Source organism: Lontra canadensis, unplaced genomic scaffold (genome assembly GCF_010015895.1).
Source record: "Lontra canadensis isolate GAN:19392208 unplaced genomic scaffold, GSC_riverotter_1.0 scaffold92, whole genome shotgun sequence".
Lineage (NCBI taxonomy): Eukaryota > Metazoa > Chordata > Mammalia > Carnivora > Mustelidae > Lontra > Lontra canadensis.
The window spans coordinates 1,154,886-1,169,267 of record NW_022631086.1 but is presented as its reverse complement, the minus strand read 5'-3'; the positions used below and the strand labels follow the sequence as shown (position 1 = coordinate 1,169,267).

The 14,382-nt window shown below is 40.5% G+C and overlaps 2 protein-coding genes across 2 annotated transcripts in view; one reads left to right on the top strand and one right to left on the bottom strand.

Annotated features, from left to right (window-relative positions):
* Positions 1 to 285: 285 nt before the first annotated feature.
* ARMT1 (acidic residue methyltransferase 1) lies at positions 286 to 13,426 on the bottom strand. The gene is made up of 5 exons (XM_032836366.1): positions 13,371 to 13,426; positions 11,218 to 11,323; positions 10,575 to 10,819; positions 5,080 to 5,245; positions 286 to 2,039 (listed from the first exon to the last, which is right to left on the bottom strand). The coding sequence occupies exons 1-5, from the start codon at positions 13,409 to 13,411 to the stop codon at positions 1,272 to 1,274; spliced, it is 1,326 nt and encodes a 441-aa protein (XP_032692257.1). The 5' UTR covers positions 13,412 to 13,426; the 3' UTR covers positions 286 to 1,271.
* A 420-nt stretch (positions 13,427 to 13,846) lies between these two features.
* Positions 13,847 to 14,382, top strand: part of RMND1 (required for meiotic nuclear division 1 homolog) — a 41,852-nt gene continuing 41,316 nt past the window's right edge. Inside the window, exon 1 of the mRNA XM_032836364.1 lies at positions 13,847 to 13,947. The gene's annotated coding sequence lies outside the window, so the exon portion shown is untranslated. The remainder of the gene's footprint in view (positions 13,948 to 14,382) is intronic.

Below are 14,382 nucleotides of genomic sequence, written 5' to 3'. Positions count from 1 at the left end.
AAGTGTCTACAAACAATTCTAATATGCTCAGTATTTTAATAACAACGTTTAAAACAGGAACATATGTAGATAAGAGTAAATTCAAAATGTTCAGCTTTATATAAACATTTTACAAAACGTCTTAAAAACACTTAGCAAGGACACTGATGATAACCTCATCAATAAGCGACTTTAAGAACTGCTTTGGCAACATGTATAATACACATTCCGTTTCTTTATTACATAGACCTCATATTTAACCTTCCCTTCTTGACTTTCTCCCACTGGAAAATGAAACCAGAAAGATTTTTAGTATAATTCATTTTATTATATCATCAAGGAAACATTTCCAGGTTTATTACCGATTTCAGTTTCAAAACAAACTGACTGAAACTTAAGAGTCTTTACTATCTAGTGGTCATCAAAAAAAATGGGTAAGCATATAAACAATTAACTTAGTACTCCAAATTCAATGACAAGAATCTTTTCTATCTAAAGCATTTTTTAAAAAAACTGCAGAACAATCTAAAAACCTGTTCATTTAAAGCACTTATGTATTAAAATAATATATTTCGGTTGGTGATGGATATCACAAATAGAACATAAAAGGTGTCAGTTCTCCAATACCATTTGTTACATTCTGTTCAATTTTGGGTTTCCCGCTATCCATCCCACAGGTCACTTAAAATACAAATGCGTGCAAATTAAACAGGTTATTTAAAATGAAATAAAGTTCAAGGAGAACAAAATTTAGAATTAACTTATGAGGTAATCTTTACTTCCATTGTTCAAGTATCACAGTTCTAAGAAATGCCTCTCTTTTCAAAGCCTGTTTCATTGAAGATGTTTGTCTTCACGGAGCCCTTAGTTCTAGAGCTCCAAAACAAATTAAATAAAATCCCATGCTTCCTAGAATATTAAGTACCATGCAGCATAGCATTAAAAGAATGTTAACTAACTTTAAAGGCAGAACGGTCTTATATTTTACTTTCTGACCAATTAAAAGTAAGTTCATTAAAATCACTTGAAATTATGCATTTAACTTGAAATAAGTTACTAAAATTCCAACATAAACATAAATACCTATAAGTAGCTCAATCCCTCTACTGCCCAATGAGTGGGGCTAAAAGCCCAAACAGAAGAGCATCCAGAGCGTATGGAAATGAACACTGAGAAGCCACGCTCCCCAGAGCCGATGCACAGCAGCCTTGGGACTAAATGCACACGCTCCTTTGGGGGACGCTAAGTGTCTGTCATCTCTCCCTACACAACCTAAGACTTCTTAAAGCAAGTCAGAGTGGACCATCGAACTGCAATACCCCATACTTGCCAGTGGTCAGCCAGTTGGGCTCAGAGGCCATGTACTGTTCCGCCTGCCCCGGCCGTAGCCCAACCTGGATCTCAGCTTTTAATGTCCGTATGCCGCAGAGAGGGGCAGGGTGGAAGCCATTCAAGGCCTGATGAAATGGAACAGTAAATTCCCACTTCCTATCGCCTGTCAACTTCCTATAGTTCAAATCACCCTTGAATAAAATTAAATGTGCCTTCTGTAGTTCAGCATACAGGTCAGGAGCAACCTGAGACATGACGCAGAATTCATGAGGCAGAGTCCAAAATATATGATCCTGGTAAACCCACCTGCCCATGTTAATATAGGTTTCCCAGGCAGCCCCACACTTGGACATGCACTTATAATCAGACTCTTTCATTTGTTCAATTAACCAGTTAAAATCATGGATAGTAGTATCAGACACAAACCACGGAATCGTTTTTCCATAAAAATGGATCTCAGTAGCCAGTTGCGAGGACAACAAAAAGTCAGCTAAAACTAAATCTGTAACAAGTTCAAACCCAGAATTATCCAAGACGATATCTACTCTGGTAATAGACGCTTTTTCTCTTGTTTTCTTGCAGTTGGTAAGCAGTGACCAAAGATGTTCCATGTCATTAACTAAAATCAAAGGTTTTAGTTCCTCCAAAGAATTAATTATATTGGTTTTCTGAGAACTGGTGTCCCCGCCTGATAGAGACAGATCACACTTATTCCCCCACAGTGAAATCTGAAAAAGAAAAAGTACAAAACTTTCACTTTTCTTTTGAATAAATGACAAAAACTCCATTGTATAAAATGTTGGGGGAAGGGGGGGGTTGCTAGAACTATTCATAAAATTTATTTCTACAACATGCTTAACATAAAATATCCATCAGATCTACAACTTCTCTAATAACACCAAGATTCTGTTCCCATCATGATGTACAAACAAGGTTAAGACAATGAAACATTTAATTGGTCACTATGTAATAATTAAAAAAAAAACTAGTTTGAATGATGTTAACGATCTGTACGGCTTTGTACAGCTTAAATCAGAATGATTTTCATCTTGCAGATATTAGAATATGATCGCACTGTAAAAAGAGGTTACAAAGTGTATTTAAAAATCCAAAGTCAAGAGAAAAGTAATTTCCCTGTTCCCTCACATTCCTCCCCAAACTGCTGTTTCTTTTACTAGTTGTATAATCTTGGGCCCAGGCAAACTCTCCAGGATTTAGGTCTCTTACTTGAAAAAGAAATTGGGCAAGCTGATGTCTACTAAAGACCCATCCAAAATGGTACAGAGCCCCTTTAAGCTGTCATTAAATGACGTGTTTAGGAGTACATGCTCTAGACTCAAACAGACATGGGTTCAAATCCCAGCATTTCCAGTTAACAGCTATTGGTAAAGTACTTATGCTCCTGAAGGCTCAGGTCCCACAGTGGAAAAATGACATAACAGCACTTACCTGGTAGAGGTACTGTGAGAGGGGACATGATACTGTCATGTGTTTTATTGTGTGTTTAACCTAACACACCCAATACTCCATAAATACGAGCCAAAACAGACTCTACTCTTGGGTGATTCAAAGACGAAAATGCACATTCTAAGAATATTATTTTTTAAAAAAAGACAGATGAATGGATGTTTTTAAGTGCGAGGCTTACATAGTAAATGTCCATCTGATGCAGAAACCCAACCATGTGGGTGGCGGCACCCCTCAGCCGACCTCAGGGTCTCTGTCCGCCGCCCACGTTTCCTTCACACCACCTTCCAGTTTGTAATTCCACGTTGAGTCCTGCCATTACTTGACTGTCAGAAGTCCCTTGAGATTACAACTTCTACCATAGCAAGGACTGTCTGTTTTTCTCCCCTTCACAGGCCCAGCATCCAGTTCAACAGAGCAGGCGTTGAAATGTTCGTGTGGACGGTGGGCTTCTAAAAACAGATCAACCTTCCCTGCAAACTAAAATACCTTGGTTTCTTGCAGGAGGTGAACTTGCTGGTCGTCATGAGTACTAACGGAAGGCGACTCTGGCCTCCTTTACTTGGCCACCCACATTCAATGACAGAAAACAAAGTGCTTATTCCTTTTTCTTCACAACTTAATATACTCGCGGGACAAAGACCTCCTCAAAGACTGTCCCCGACACGATGGGCCAGCTACGGGTAAGGGCGGACATATTACTGCTTTTCTTCTTTCTTTTCTTAATTCTAAACTAAGCATAAGGGACAATTCCAACTGGGGGAAATAAGCAGGCTTATTAATAATACCGACAACTTTTCTTCCGAACTCTAAATAAGCCTTTCCCTCTTAATCATCACGCAGCTTACTCTGCTTGCCCTCAGAGTTTTATCAGGATTCTGCAGTCTCTACTTTCAAAGTATTTTCAGAATACTAGGGACATTTAACACCTCTTCTTGGTCCAATCATCCCTCCCTGAGTCACGTTAATAACAGACTTCCCCTTGGGGCGCCTGGGTGGCTCAGTGGGTTAAGCCTCTGCCTTAAGCTCGGGTCATGATCCCGGGGTCCTGGGATCGAGCCCCACGTCGGGCTCTCTACTCAGTGGGGAGCCTGCTTCCCCCCTCTCTCTCTGCCTGCCTCTCTGCCTGCTTGTCATCTCTGCCAAATAAATAAATAAAATCTTTAAAAAAAATTTTTTTTAATTTAAATAACAGACTTCCCCGTCCAGCCTTGTACCCCGTCAGTGTGTCCTGAGAAGTAATCCTTGTAACAAATCAATCCTTGTTACTCCTCTGATGAAAACCCTCTAACAGTGTTTAAGTAAAGTGTGTAAGTAAAAACCAAAATCTTACCTTTGCTTACGAGGCCCTTCCAGGCCCGTCACCTCGATCGCGTCCTGCAAAATCCCCTTGCAACTTCCCTCACACACCCACCAGTTTCCCACCTCGGGTCCCCTGGCAGGCACGCTCCCCCAGACCTGCATGTGACCCACTCCCCTCACCTGCTTTGTAACTTTCCCGTCACCTTCTGGGGTCCTTCCCTGGCAGCTCCAGTTAAAACTGCACCCCTGCATCTCCCCCAACATCCCCATTCTCCCGCCCTGCTTTATCGCTCTTCGTGGCATTTCCTAAGAGCACCTTTTTCTGGAAATGTTTCTAACTTTTTCTGGGAGATGAGGGCTGGGGATACTGCAGTGTAAAACCCCACATTTTCAAATAGTTCTGATTCTAATAACACATCTCATGGATGTGTTCGAATGAGAATGGGAAAAACTGAACTTAATGCAAGACTGATGAAGAAATGTAATAAAACCGTATTAAACAGGCCACTGACCACCTGATGGTGACAGCAGGCTGGCTGTCCTAGGCTCTGTGCTCCAGGCTGACGCGACTGCATCTGCTTCCATTCTCACGAGGTATACAGTGCCATCCTCATCTAACAGATGAGAAAACTGTAGCTCAGAGACATGAGGTCACTTGCCTCAGGTCCAACACAAATAAGTAACAGAACCAGCATTCAAGTCCAAGTCAACCTAGGCCGACCAAATGACTGTGAAGTACTCTCTCAAGAATGACCGAGGCTAGGAAGCCAGAGGACTGGTGTGCCACTAAAATCACCTCCAGCTGAAGAGATTTCAAAACTCGTTTTCAGAGATTAAGTGGATTTTCAGCTCCTGAATAACACTATTGTTAAAATGATAAAAAATGATTATAAGTTCAATGACAATATATACACGTGCTCTGTTGTTAAATCAAGGCCACTTTATTTTTTAACTGTTTAAACACACAAATATACTCAGGAGATTAATTATCATGTTTACCTGAAGAAGTCTGAAAAATTCGTCTTTCAGCTGATTTTCATCCAGGTCTTCGATGGCTGTTACCACCTCTTGTAGGTGAGTACACAAAGCAATGATAGATTCCCGTGACTCAAAGAAATTTTGGTCTTTTGATTCTTTAAATACATCGAAGTCATCAATTGGTGGACTATAGGAGGAGAAAAACATATAGGAGAAACATTTATAGAACTCTGTATCTTTTTTTTTTAACATTTGGGTAATTGCAGTTTTTTAAAGAAAAGAGAGTAGAAGCAGCTAATCTCAAAAATCACTGGTAACAGAAACTGTATCAAACATAAATCAAGGGGCGCCTGGTTGGCTCAGTGGGTTAAGTCTCTGCCTTCGGCTCAGGTCATGGTCCCAGGGTCCTGGGATCGAGCCCCGAATCGGGCTCTCTGCTCAGCAGGGAGCCTGCTTCCTCTTCTCTCTCTGCCTGCCTCTCTGCCTACTTGTGATCTTTGTCAAATAAACAAATAAAATCTTTAAAAAATAAATAAATCAAGTTACAGAAAAATGAATAATTATCAAATTACATAAAATAAATCGATTTGATCAAATTACACAAAATAAATCCCCAAAGTCATTTTAGTTCACTGTCAGAAGTTCCCTAATCAAGTATTTTACTGGAATTTGAAATAATTATAGTGATGTATCAATAATTATTTATCCAGTTAGGGTTTCCAGAGCAAAAGTAGAAAGAAACAACATTTCAAGATAATTCAGTTGAACAAACATTTTCTTGGTGTTAAGTGTGGCAGGGTTCCACGAAACAAACATATAGATATCAATATTTGAACACAATATGGCAATTACCAATTGAGTCAAACAAAGTACTATGGGAACCCAACAACTACTTAAGCGAAATCAGAAAATATTAATGTCAATTTTATTATAACAAATTTTGACCATATATATATATATATATATATATATATATATATATATATATAGTTTTTTGGGTTTTGACCAATGGTGATGTATGTGTTGGGGCTTTATGCTATCCTATGAGGGATCAAATAATATTAATACTGGCCTAAGAACAACATAACTAGCAAGGTATAAATAAGAACATCGGACACTTTATAGAACCAAACACAAAAGACATTCAGATCACCTGATCTTCTTAAGTAGCAACTTTTTCCAAGGGTCATCTACCTTATGACAAAAACAATGTGACTGATGTGGGACTGACTTAAAAAACAAACACATACCATAATTTATACATCCTCTGAATTGCTATCTCCTTCCAGTCTCCCTGGGAAGCTACATCCTTATTCCAAGGATGCTGCTATTCCTCAAAGCACTTCTAGAATTTTCTTTAGAACTTGTGGCACATTATTGAATGTCCTATCAGTGACAGCACATCCTTATCCTTTGGAGTTTGGAGCCAAAGTCACTCAGAGCAACTTCAGCAGAATGATGTGTGTAAATCAAATGGAGTAATAGATTGTTTTTAATCAAAAGTGAGTAACAACTAAAAAATAGTGAGGCTAATTTTTTTAGGCTGTACACTGGCTCTGAAAGAGGTTCCAGAGAATTAAAAGATGTTTTTGGCAATGAAGGCATTACTGAAACAAATCAGTCTCTCAAGGTGACTTAAAAAGATAAAAATTATTTGGAAGCACTGGTTCAAGTGTAGGGTCAGCAAACTAGCTCGCAGACCCAGTGTGGCCGACCACCTGTTCTTGTATCACCTGTAAGCTAAGAACAATTTTTATATTGCTGAATGGTTGAAAAAAGAATATTTTATGAAATATGAAATTTAAATTTCATGTCCACAAAGAACATGTTATTGAAGCACAGCCACACTTCTTCATTTACGTACTGCCTGTGGCTGGTTTGCATGGCAAGGACAGAGCTGAGCAGCTGCAAAAAGACCACGTGGCCCCCAGAGTCTAAAATGTTTACTATCCTGCCCTTTACAGGAAAAGTTTGCCAATCCTTGTTCTAATGTTTTATTAATAAAATCATCAAAGCCACACCTCGTATTAAGAATGAGCCTTGGGGCACCTGGGTGGCTCAGTCGTTAAGCATCTGCCCCTGGCTCAGGTCGTGATCCCGGGGTCCTGGGATCGAGCCCGCCCACCAGACTCCTGCTCGGTGGGAAGCCTGCTTCTCCCCCTCCCTATCCCCCTGCTTGTGTTCCCTCTCTCGCTACATTTTTCTGTCAAATAAATAAAATCTTTAAAAAAAAAAACAAATATGAGCCTTATTCCTTGTATTTAAGAGTAAACATATATATGATTTCTGATTTTAAAAATGTTTGCTATTTTAGAATCCACTAAAGCTGTACATGTGCGTAATCTATGACCCAGTTATTCACTCTTAGATGCACACCCGACAGAAATACAGCAGTCTGCTCACGAAAAACATGTGTTCGAAGGTTTGTAGCCGCATTCTTCATAAACCCTGAACTGGGAGCTACTCAAATATCCATCAACAATAGAATAAACACACTGTAATATATTCATATAACACAATACGATACAGCAATGCAAAGGATTCGTGTTTATATGGAACAATATGGATGAATCTCGCCAACATAACGCTGAATGGAAAAAGCCGGACATAAAATTATATCCGATATAACCTCATTTAAATGCAGTTTAAACAGGCAAAACTAACGCAGGTCAGGATAGTGTTATCCTTGAGGGGCAGGAATGGAAGGACCAAAAGGGGCCATATGCGAGGATTCTGCCTCTTGATCTGGGTGCTTGGGACATAAGCGCATTCGGGTAAAGACTGCCGAACACTTAAGATATGTTCTGGATGCATATTATACTTTAATAAAAGTCGTAAAATGTCTGTTTTCTCCATACTTTCATTTTTCAATATCTGAAGTATATTTACTTAATATATTTAAATTTTGCATATGGCTGACATTTTGAGTCTTAATTTAGATTACTCAACCATTTAACACTGATATAAACTAAAACATACACCTTGACAAAGAAAATTTTAAGTATATTTCTCCATAGGGGACAAAATCAACATAAACTTGTCTTAAAGATAATAGTACTTTGTGATTCTAGAAAAGTCAAGACCCTTCTTAGTCACTGGAGCTATCACTGGCCCAGCACAGGAATTCCACCTATGAAACGGACATTCAGGGGTGCCTGGGTGGCTCAGTGGGCTAAAGCCTCTGCTTTCGGCTCAGGTCATGGTCTCAGGGTCCCTGGGATCAAGTCCTGCATTGGGCTCTCTGCTCAGCAGGGAGCCTGCTTCCCCTCTCTCTCTGCCTGACTCTCTGCCTACTTATGATCTCTGTCAAATAAATAAATAAAATCTTTAAAAAAAAAAAAAAGAAATGGACATGTAAAAACTTTCAGTACCAGTTCTACTACAGGATATTTCTTCCTTACACTGACCTAAAACCCGAGTTCTGATAAAAATTCCCTGACTTTGAGCGTCTGCCACAGGGATCACCTGAGGAGAGTTCCACATTCATGACTAACATCCTTGTTCCTGCAACTTAAAGCTAAATTGTCCCTTGACCCCTTTTAACAAGCTGTTCCTGAACCTGTGCCCATCAATCCAGGCAGGATGTGCAGAATCTCTCCGAGGCATGGAAAGAAAACCGCTGCCCAGGCCCCACCGCAGACAAATTAAACCACCAGAATTTATTTTAATAAAGATTTCAAACCCTTCATGTTAAAAAAAAGTCCTCCCCAACTGGGTTATAAATGTGTAGCCAGGTTTATAAACTTCCACCCTAGTATTTTTTAATTCTGAAACCAATCTACCTCTAAAATCAAACTCAGAAACACATTCCTTTTACCTTTCTAACTTTCAAACCCCTCCAACCCCGTGCAGGGAGCCACCCCATGTTTCAACACTTCAGCAGCTTTGGTTCATACCATGGATGTTTTCCAGAATTATGAAACCATCAGCCAGAATTTCACTCACCTTAGTCCTTGACAGACATCCAAATCCACTACTTGGAAAAAGATGGTTTAATGAGGGCTCTAAGCTGATTTACATAGACCAGGGTCAAGTACTGGCTACACCACTGACTAGCCGTGTAACCCTGGGCAACCGATTAGCAGCATCAGACCTCGATTTCCTCAGCGGAAACCATAGAATGCTACACTTCACTGGGCTGCAGTCACTGGAACCCAGCTGGTGTTCAATACACGACAGCTCCAGTAGTGGCTATCGTCTCGCTCAGATGCCTCCCATGTACCAGATATTTGAGAGCGTATTTTGCTTTCAGGGCAAAAGTTTTAAAATATGTTTGTTTATTCAACAGTGGGTGCAGGGTGAGACACGATCAATTAATTTAATTAAATACACTTATTCAGCAAAAATAAGTTGTGACTTTAAAAAATAGATTCTAGGGGTGCCTGGGTGGTGCAGTTAGTTGAGCATCTGACTCTTAGTTTCGGCTCAGGTCATGATCCCAGGACCCTGGAATCAAGCCCTGCGTCGAGCCCCTGCTGAGCACAGAGTCGGCTTGAGATTCTCTCCCTCTAACTCTGCCCCTCACACTTGCGCTCTTTCTCTCTAAAACTAAATAAAATCTTAAAAAAGAATTTTAATTTAAAAAATAATTTCTAAAGATTAAAACAGAAAAAGCTAACGAATACACTCAAATTGTTTCCCCAAATAATTTATTTTACTATTAGTGCTAGTTTGATCAATTGCTTTTAATTATTCTTTCCTATTTTTAGGGACAGCTTCCAAAGAATTCCTCTTATCTAGCAAACCTGTAGTTTTGGAACCAGTGACCTAAAAGGATGATCCACATTACATTTTCTTCTACTCTCTAAATCAATTCCGTATCAGAATTTTCCTAGGAAAAATTAAATTAGTATAAACAAGCCTATAAAAAGTGATTTTGATATGTGTTTAATTTTTAAAGTCTGTCTCCATTCTAGCCATCAAAAAAGGGCTAAAAATTAATGAAGATAGTGCAAAAAACACTGTTGTGATTCAGTGTTCTGTTGACTTCTTACCCCAAAATAACTGACATATTATCTTTTTTATAAACAAAATATGCTTCCTTTGTCCTATCTTGTTTCACCGAAATAATTTTTTCAAATTAACACTTTTTGCTCAATACAATTTGTTTTACTCTAAAAGTAAGTCTTCGTAAGGATTTTTAATTCTTAAAATTAAAGTGTTTAATCTTAAGCTCCCACTTCAGATATTGTATCTTTTATAATATTTCATTTTTAATAATCTCAATAACAGATGTGGGGATGGAATTTACAACCCTGAGATCAAGAGTGGCATGCTGTACTGACTGAGCCAACCAGGCACCCTCTAATACTTCACCTTACATCAATTCTGGCAATTGGGTTATAACTGCCAAGAATCTATTATATCAGTAACATTTGCAGAAACATCCGATACTGCCGTTAATATCTGCTGAACTGAATTCCGGCTTCCACTGGTTTTTATTTTTAAACATATCATTTTATAATTTCAAAAAAGCATCAAGTCATCTTAACATTTATTATTTGTTATATACTTACCTCTGGATAATTGCTTCATGAATTCTACGATACATGTAGCATTCTACATACAACCAAGGTGAGTAAAACCACCTGGGTTTTCCATCATTTTCATTTAAAAGACTCTGTTGATATTCTAGGTACTGATTCCATACGTCAGTATCAACAAACTTCTCAACAAAAGGGATTATTGGTTTATCTGTTTGCAATTCATTTCGTAATTTAGAAAGAAGAGAAATTGCTTTCTTTTCAGCTTCTGTGCCTTTCTGCAGAAACATGAAAAAATTTTTAAATGCTTAAAAATATGTGAATAATCTAAATATATAGCTTATATAGGTAAATAATTAATTTATATAGGAATAAGTCCTCTAGGATAACACATTTTTAAGGTCCTAAAGAAAGAAAAAAAATACTAGATTTCAAAGCTACATTTTATGTCTTTTACAAAAAATTATAAACACTGAAATTCAGAATTCTTAAGTTGAAAACCAAAGAACACACACATTATCCTGTCCTACCCATTCTGCCTTTTTTGTTTGTTTCAGGTTCTTCTAAGGAACCAGAGCTCTTCTCTAGGGGAGGAATGATCCTTACCAAAGATGGAAAACTACTATTGTGTTTCTATTAGAGTTAACAAAAAATTAAAGTGAAAACACAGTATTACCTCTCCATGTTTTTCAAAAAATTCATTTTTATGTCGATGCAATGTATCAATAGCCTTGGTTAAGATCTGTGGTATTCTGTCTTTAATTGTAAGGTACGCAAACGATCTAGAAAAGAGAGTCACATACATAGTATATTACTTAGTGTTAATACCAGCAGACTGGCCATCTTCCAGTTTCATTTGAATTAAAATTCCTTTTCTTACAAGCATTATAAAGTAAGCCACCATTGTCTGACTATTATATTAAGACAGGAAAATCCGAAAACTTCTCTGGTGTTACATGTTATGAAAGCTAAACATTCTTGGTGCTTCTAGTCCCAGATTCTCCTTCAGACTGTTCCATGATTCTTATCTTTCCCATTCTCTTCCTTTTATTTTCTTGACTCAGAAACTGACTTAACAATGTGATAGGACAGAAAAAGGATTTATCCTTAAAAAAAAAATAGGATAAAATAATTTATACTAAACTTCAAACAGGCTCTTGTTCTGGGTTTATTACTAAGTGGCTTCACATACTTAGATGAATGAGGCAAAAGCCTCTAATGTGCTAGAACATGAGGAATAAAAGATATTTATAAACCAGCTTTTCTCTTAGTCTATATTCTTAGCCCATTTTAATTCTCTTCAAAGGTTTTCTCTCCTGCCTTCTCTACCTGCACAATGACTCTATCCATCCTACTCTGCCCCCACAAAAATTAAGGCATGTTACCATTGCACTCTCCCAACCAAAAAATTAGAAGAGTTTCCAGAATTGTCAAAGAATGAAAAAATCTGGAGGAAAAACTTGAGCATACTTGCATTAAAAAAAAAAAAAAAAAAAAAAAAACTACAGTACTCTGGATGTTAGGCATACAAAAATCAAGATTTATAGATTATCATTTTATATATAATTAATTTTTAAGCAAATGCATATCATTCAGCTAGAAAAAAGACTTCAGGAAGTGATGAAATTCTGTGCATTTTTAGAGCACAAAACTTAGCTGATCAGTTCATTTATATCTTCAGATCACCAGACACAAAATATATTAAGTAGTTAGGTTTTGGGAGAGTCGGAAGTTATATGCAGATTTTCCAAAAAAAGAGGAAAGGAGGGGTGTCGGGGCCCTAACCTCCACCCACCCCCACCTTGTTTAAAGGTCAACAGTACTAAATTTCCTCAAAGTTTCCTCAAAGAACTGCATCTGGGAAGGTAAAGTCCGAGGCCAGGCCTAAGGTAGAGCCAGAGGAACCTAGAGCTCAAAATTTAAGGTTCCACACACTCCCTTCTATTTTGCATGACTGAATGAGTGCCTGCTCAAGTTTTGGGCCATTGGTGCCTCTCCAGCTTCAACCTACTCCCGTTAAGGTCAATTTCCTCTAGTTACCCCCCTCCCCCCTTTTTTGGGGGGCAACATTTTGCAAGACGTATCTCAAAATACAAATTTCGCCATCCAATTTATACAAATACTTATTTTTTATGGTCACCCACAACTTTTATCTAGAAATCCGTGATATGACACGTAAAAAGCGAGAACCTCCAGGCACTGATAGTGAGATCACGAATTAATCTCAACGGCAATAGGAAGAAACATTTCTCAGTAAATCCGAGATTCCTAACTTCTGCAGAAAAAGGAGGCCTCCGAAAGTGCGTTTATTAAAGGAAATAAATAAAAGATGATTAAAGCCATGCCGCTCTAACACCCTGAAAGCGGGGCGAGAGGAGGCACAAACTCTCACGACCGTCACGAGTAAAACAAAACGAAACAGCAGCATCCGATCACAAGTTAACTGTTGGCCATAAATTATAACATAAGCCTACTAAAAGGCCTGAACAAGGACAGGAGACAGAAGCGGGGTGACCCGAGGATTTCGGCGGGGTGCGTCGTCCGCTCCCAGCAGCCAGGGAGAAGGCTGGAAGCCGATCCGAGCCCGGAGCCCGGCGGGCAGCCGCAGCCAGAGGGCTCGGCCCCCTGCCCGGGCCGCCTCGCTCCCCGCCGGGAGGAGAGAGCGGAGCCAGGGCGCCAGGGAGCGGGGCCCAACGACCGGACCGGGCGCCCCCGGCCCGCCGCAACTCCCCTGATGGCTACCCAGACGTTCCCGACGAGGCCCGGCTTTCCGCAGAAGCGGGGAGAAGAAGAGCAGCGGAGGGACTGGGCGAGGAAAGAGACACGAACCCCTCGTCCCGTCCCGAGAGAGACGCCGGGGGCGCTGCCATCACCTCCGCCGCGCCGGTGCCGGCGCCGACGCTCACGTCGCACCGCTGCCGCGAGATAGGCGGTTCCGGCGCCAAGGAGGGGCTGAGAAAGGGCGGGGCATGGGTTAAAAAAAATGCGTTTGAATGAAGAAACTTTATTTGGTGCCCGTGCAAGAGACAAACAACGGCCGGCAGGGCTGGAGAGCGACATCTTCCGGGGACGAGGGCGGGGACAGCTGAGGGCGACGACAGCAGCGGAATAAGGAAGCGGGCGGAGGCGGAAGCAAGCAGGGACCGGGAGGTACCAGGCACTACGGAGCGGAAAAGGTCGCGGCGACGCGGATCACGTGGTCCGGCAGTCACGTGCACCCGGCGGCTCACGCTCTGCCGGGCCTGGGGTGCTGCGCGTCTGCGCAGTGCGGGCGTAGGGAGGGTCGCCGGAGCTGCAGTGCAGGCTGCGGAAAGCGGGAGGTTTGGGGACGGCTTTGTATCTGACCTGCAGCCGGGTCGCGGAAGCTTGTGCGCCTGGCACGTCCCTCTTCTTTTCCGTCGGAGAGGTTAGTGCACGACCTTTCCCTAGCCAACTTGTACGGGCCCTTACAGCGGTCCTCACCTTTGATCCCGGCCACTCTGAACCGCTCGGGTCACAGGTTTCGCCGGAACCGCTGCGGTGGTCTTTGATCGACTTAGCTGGGAGTGGAAAAGCACGCAATCCATAAGCCCTTACTGAACGTTTTTCTGAGCCAGTGCATAACGCTTACCGCAAAGATTAAAAAAAAAAAAAAATGAGCTTACGGAATTGGAAGGCATGCTCCCAAAGATTAGCGCCCCTTATCCGTTGAATCGTAACCTGGCTGATACTGTTTTCTTATTTAATACTACTGTTAAGAAGTAGGAAATGTGCCCAGTAACTGAGTAGCTGCCTTGTATTTCATTCAGAAAATAGGAGTTGAATACCTGCTGTATACTGGGCACTTCTGTGATCACAGAAG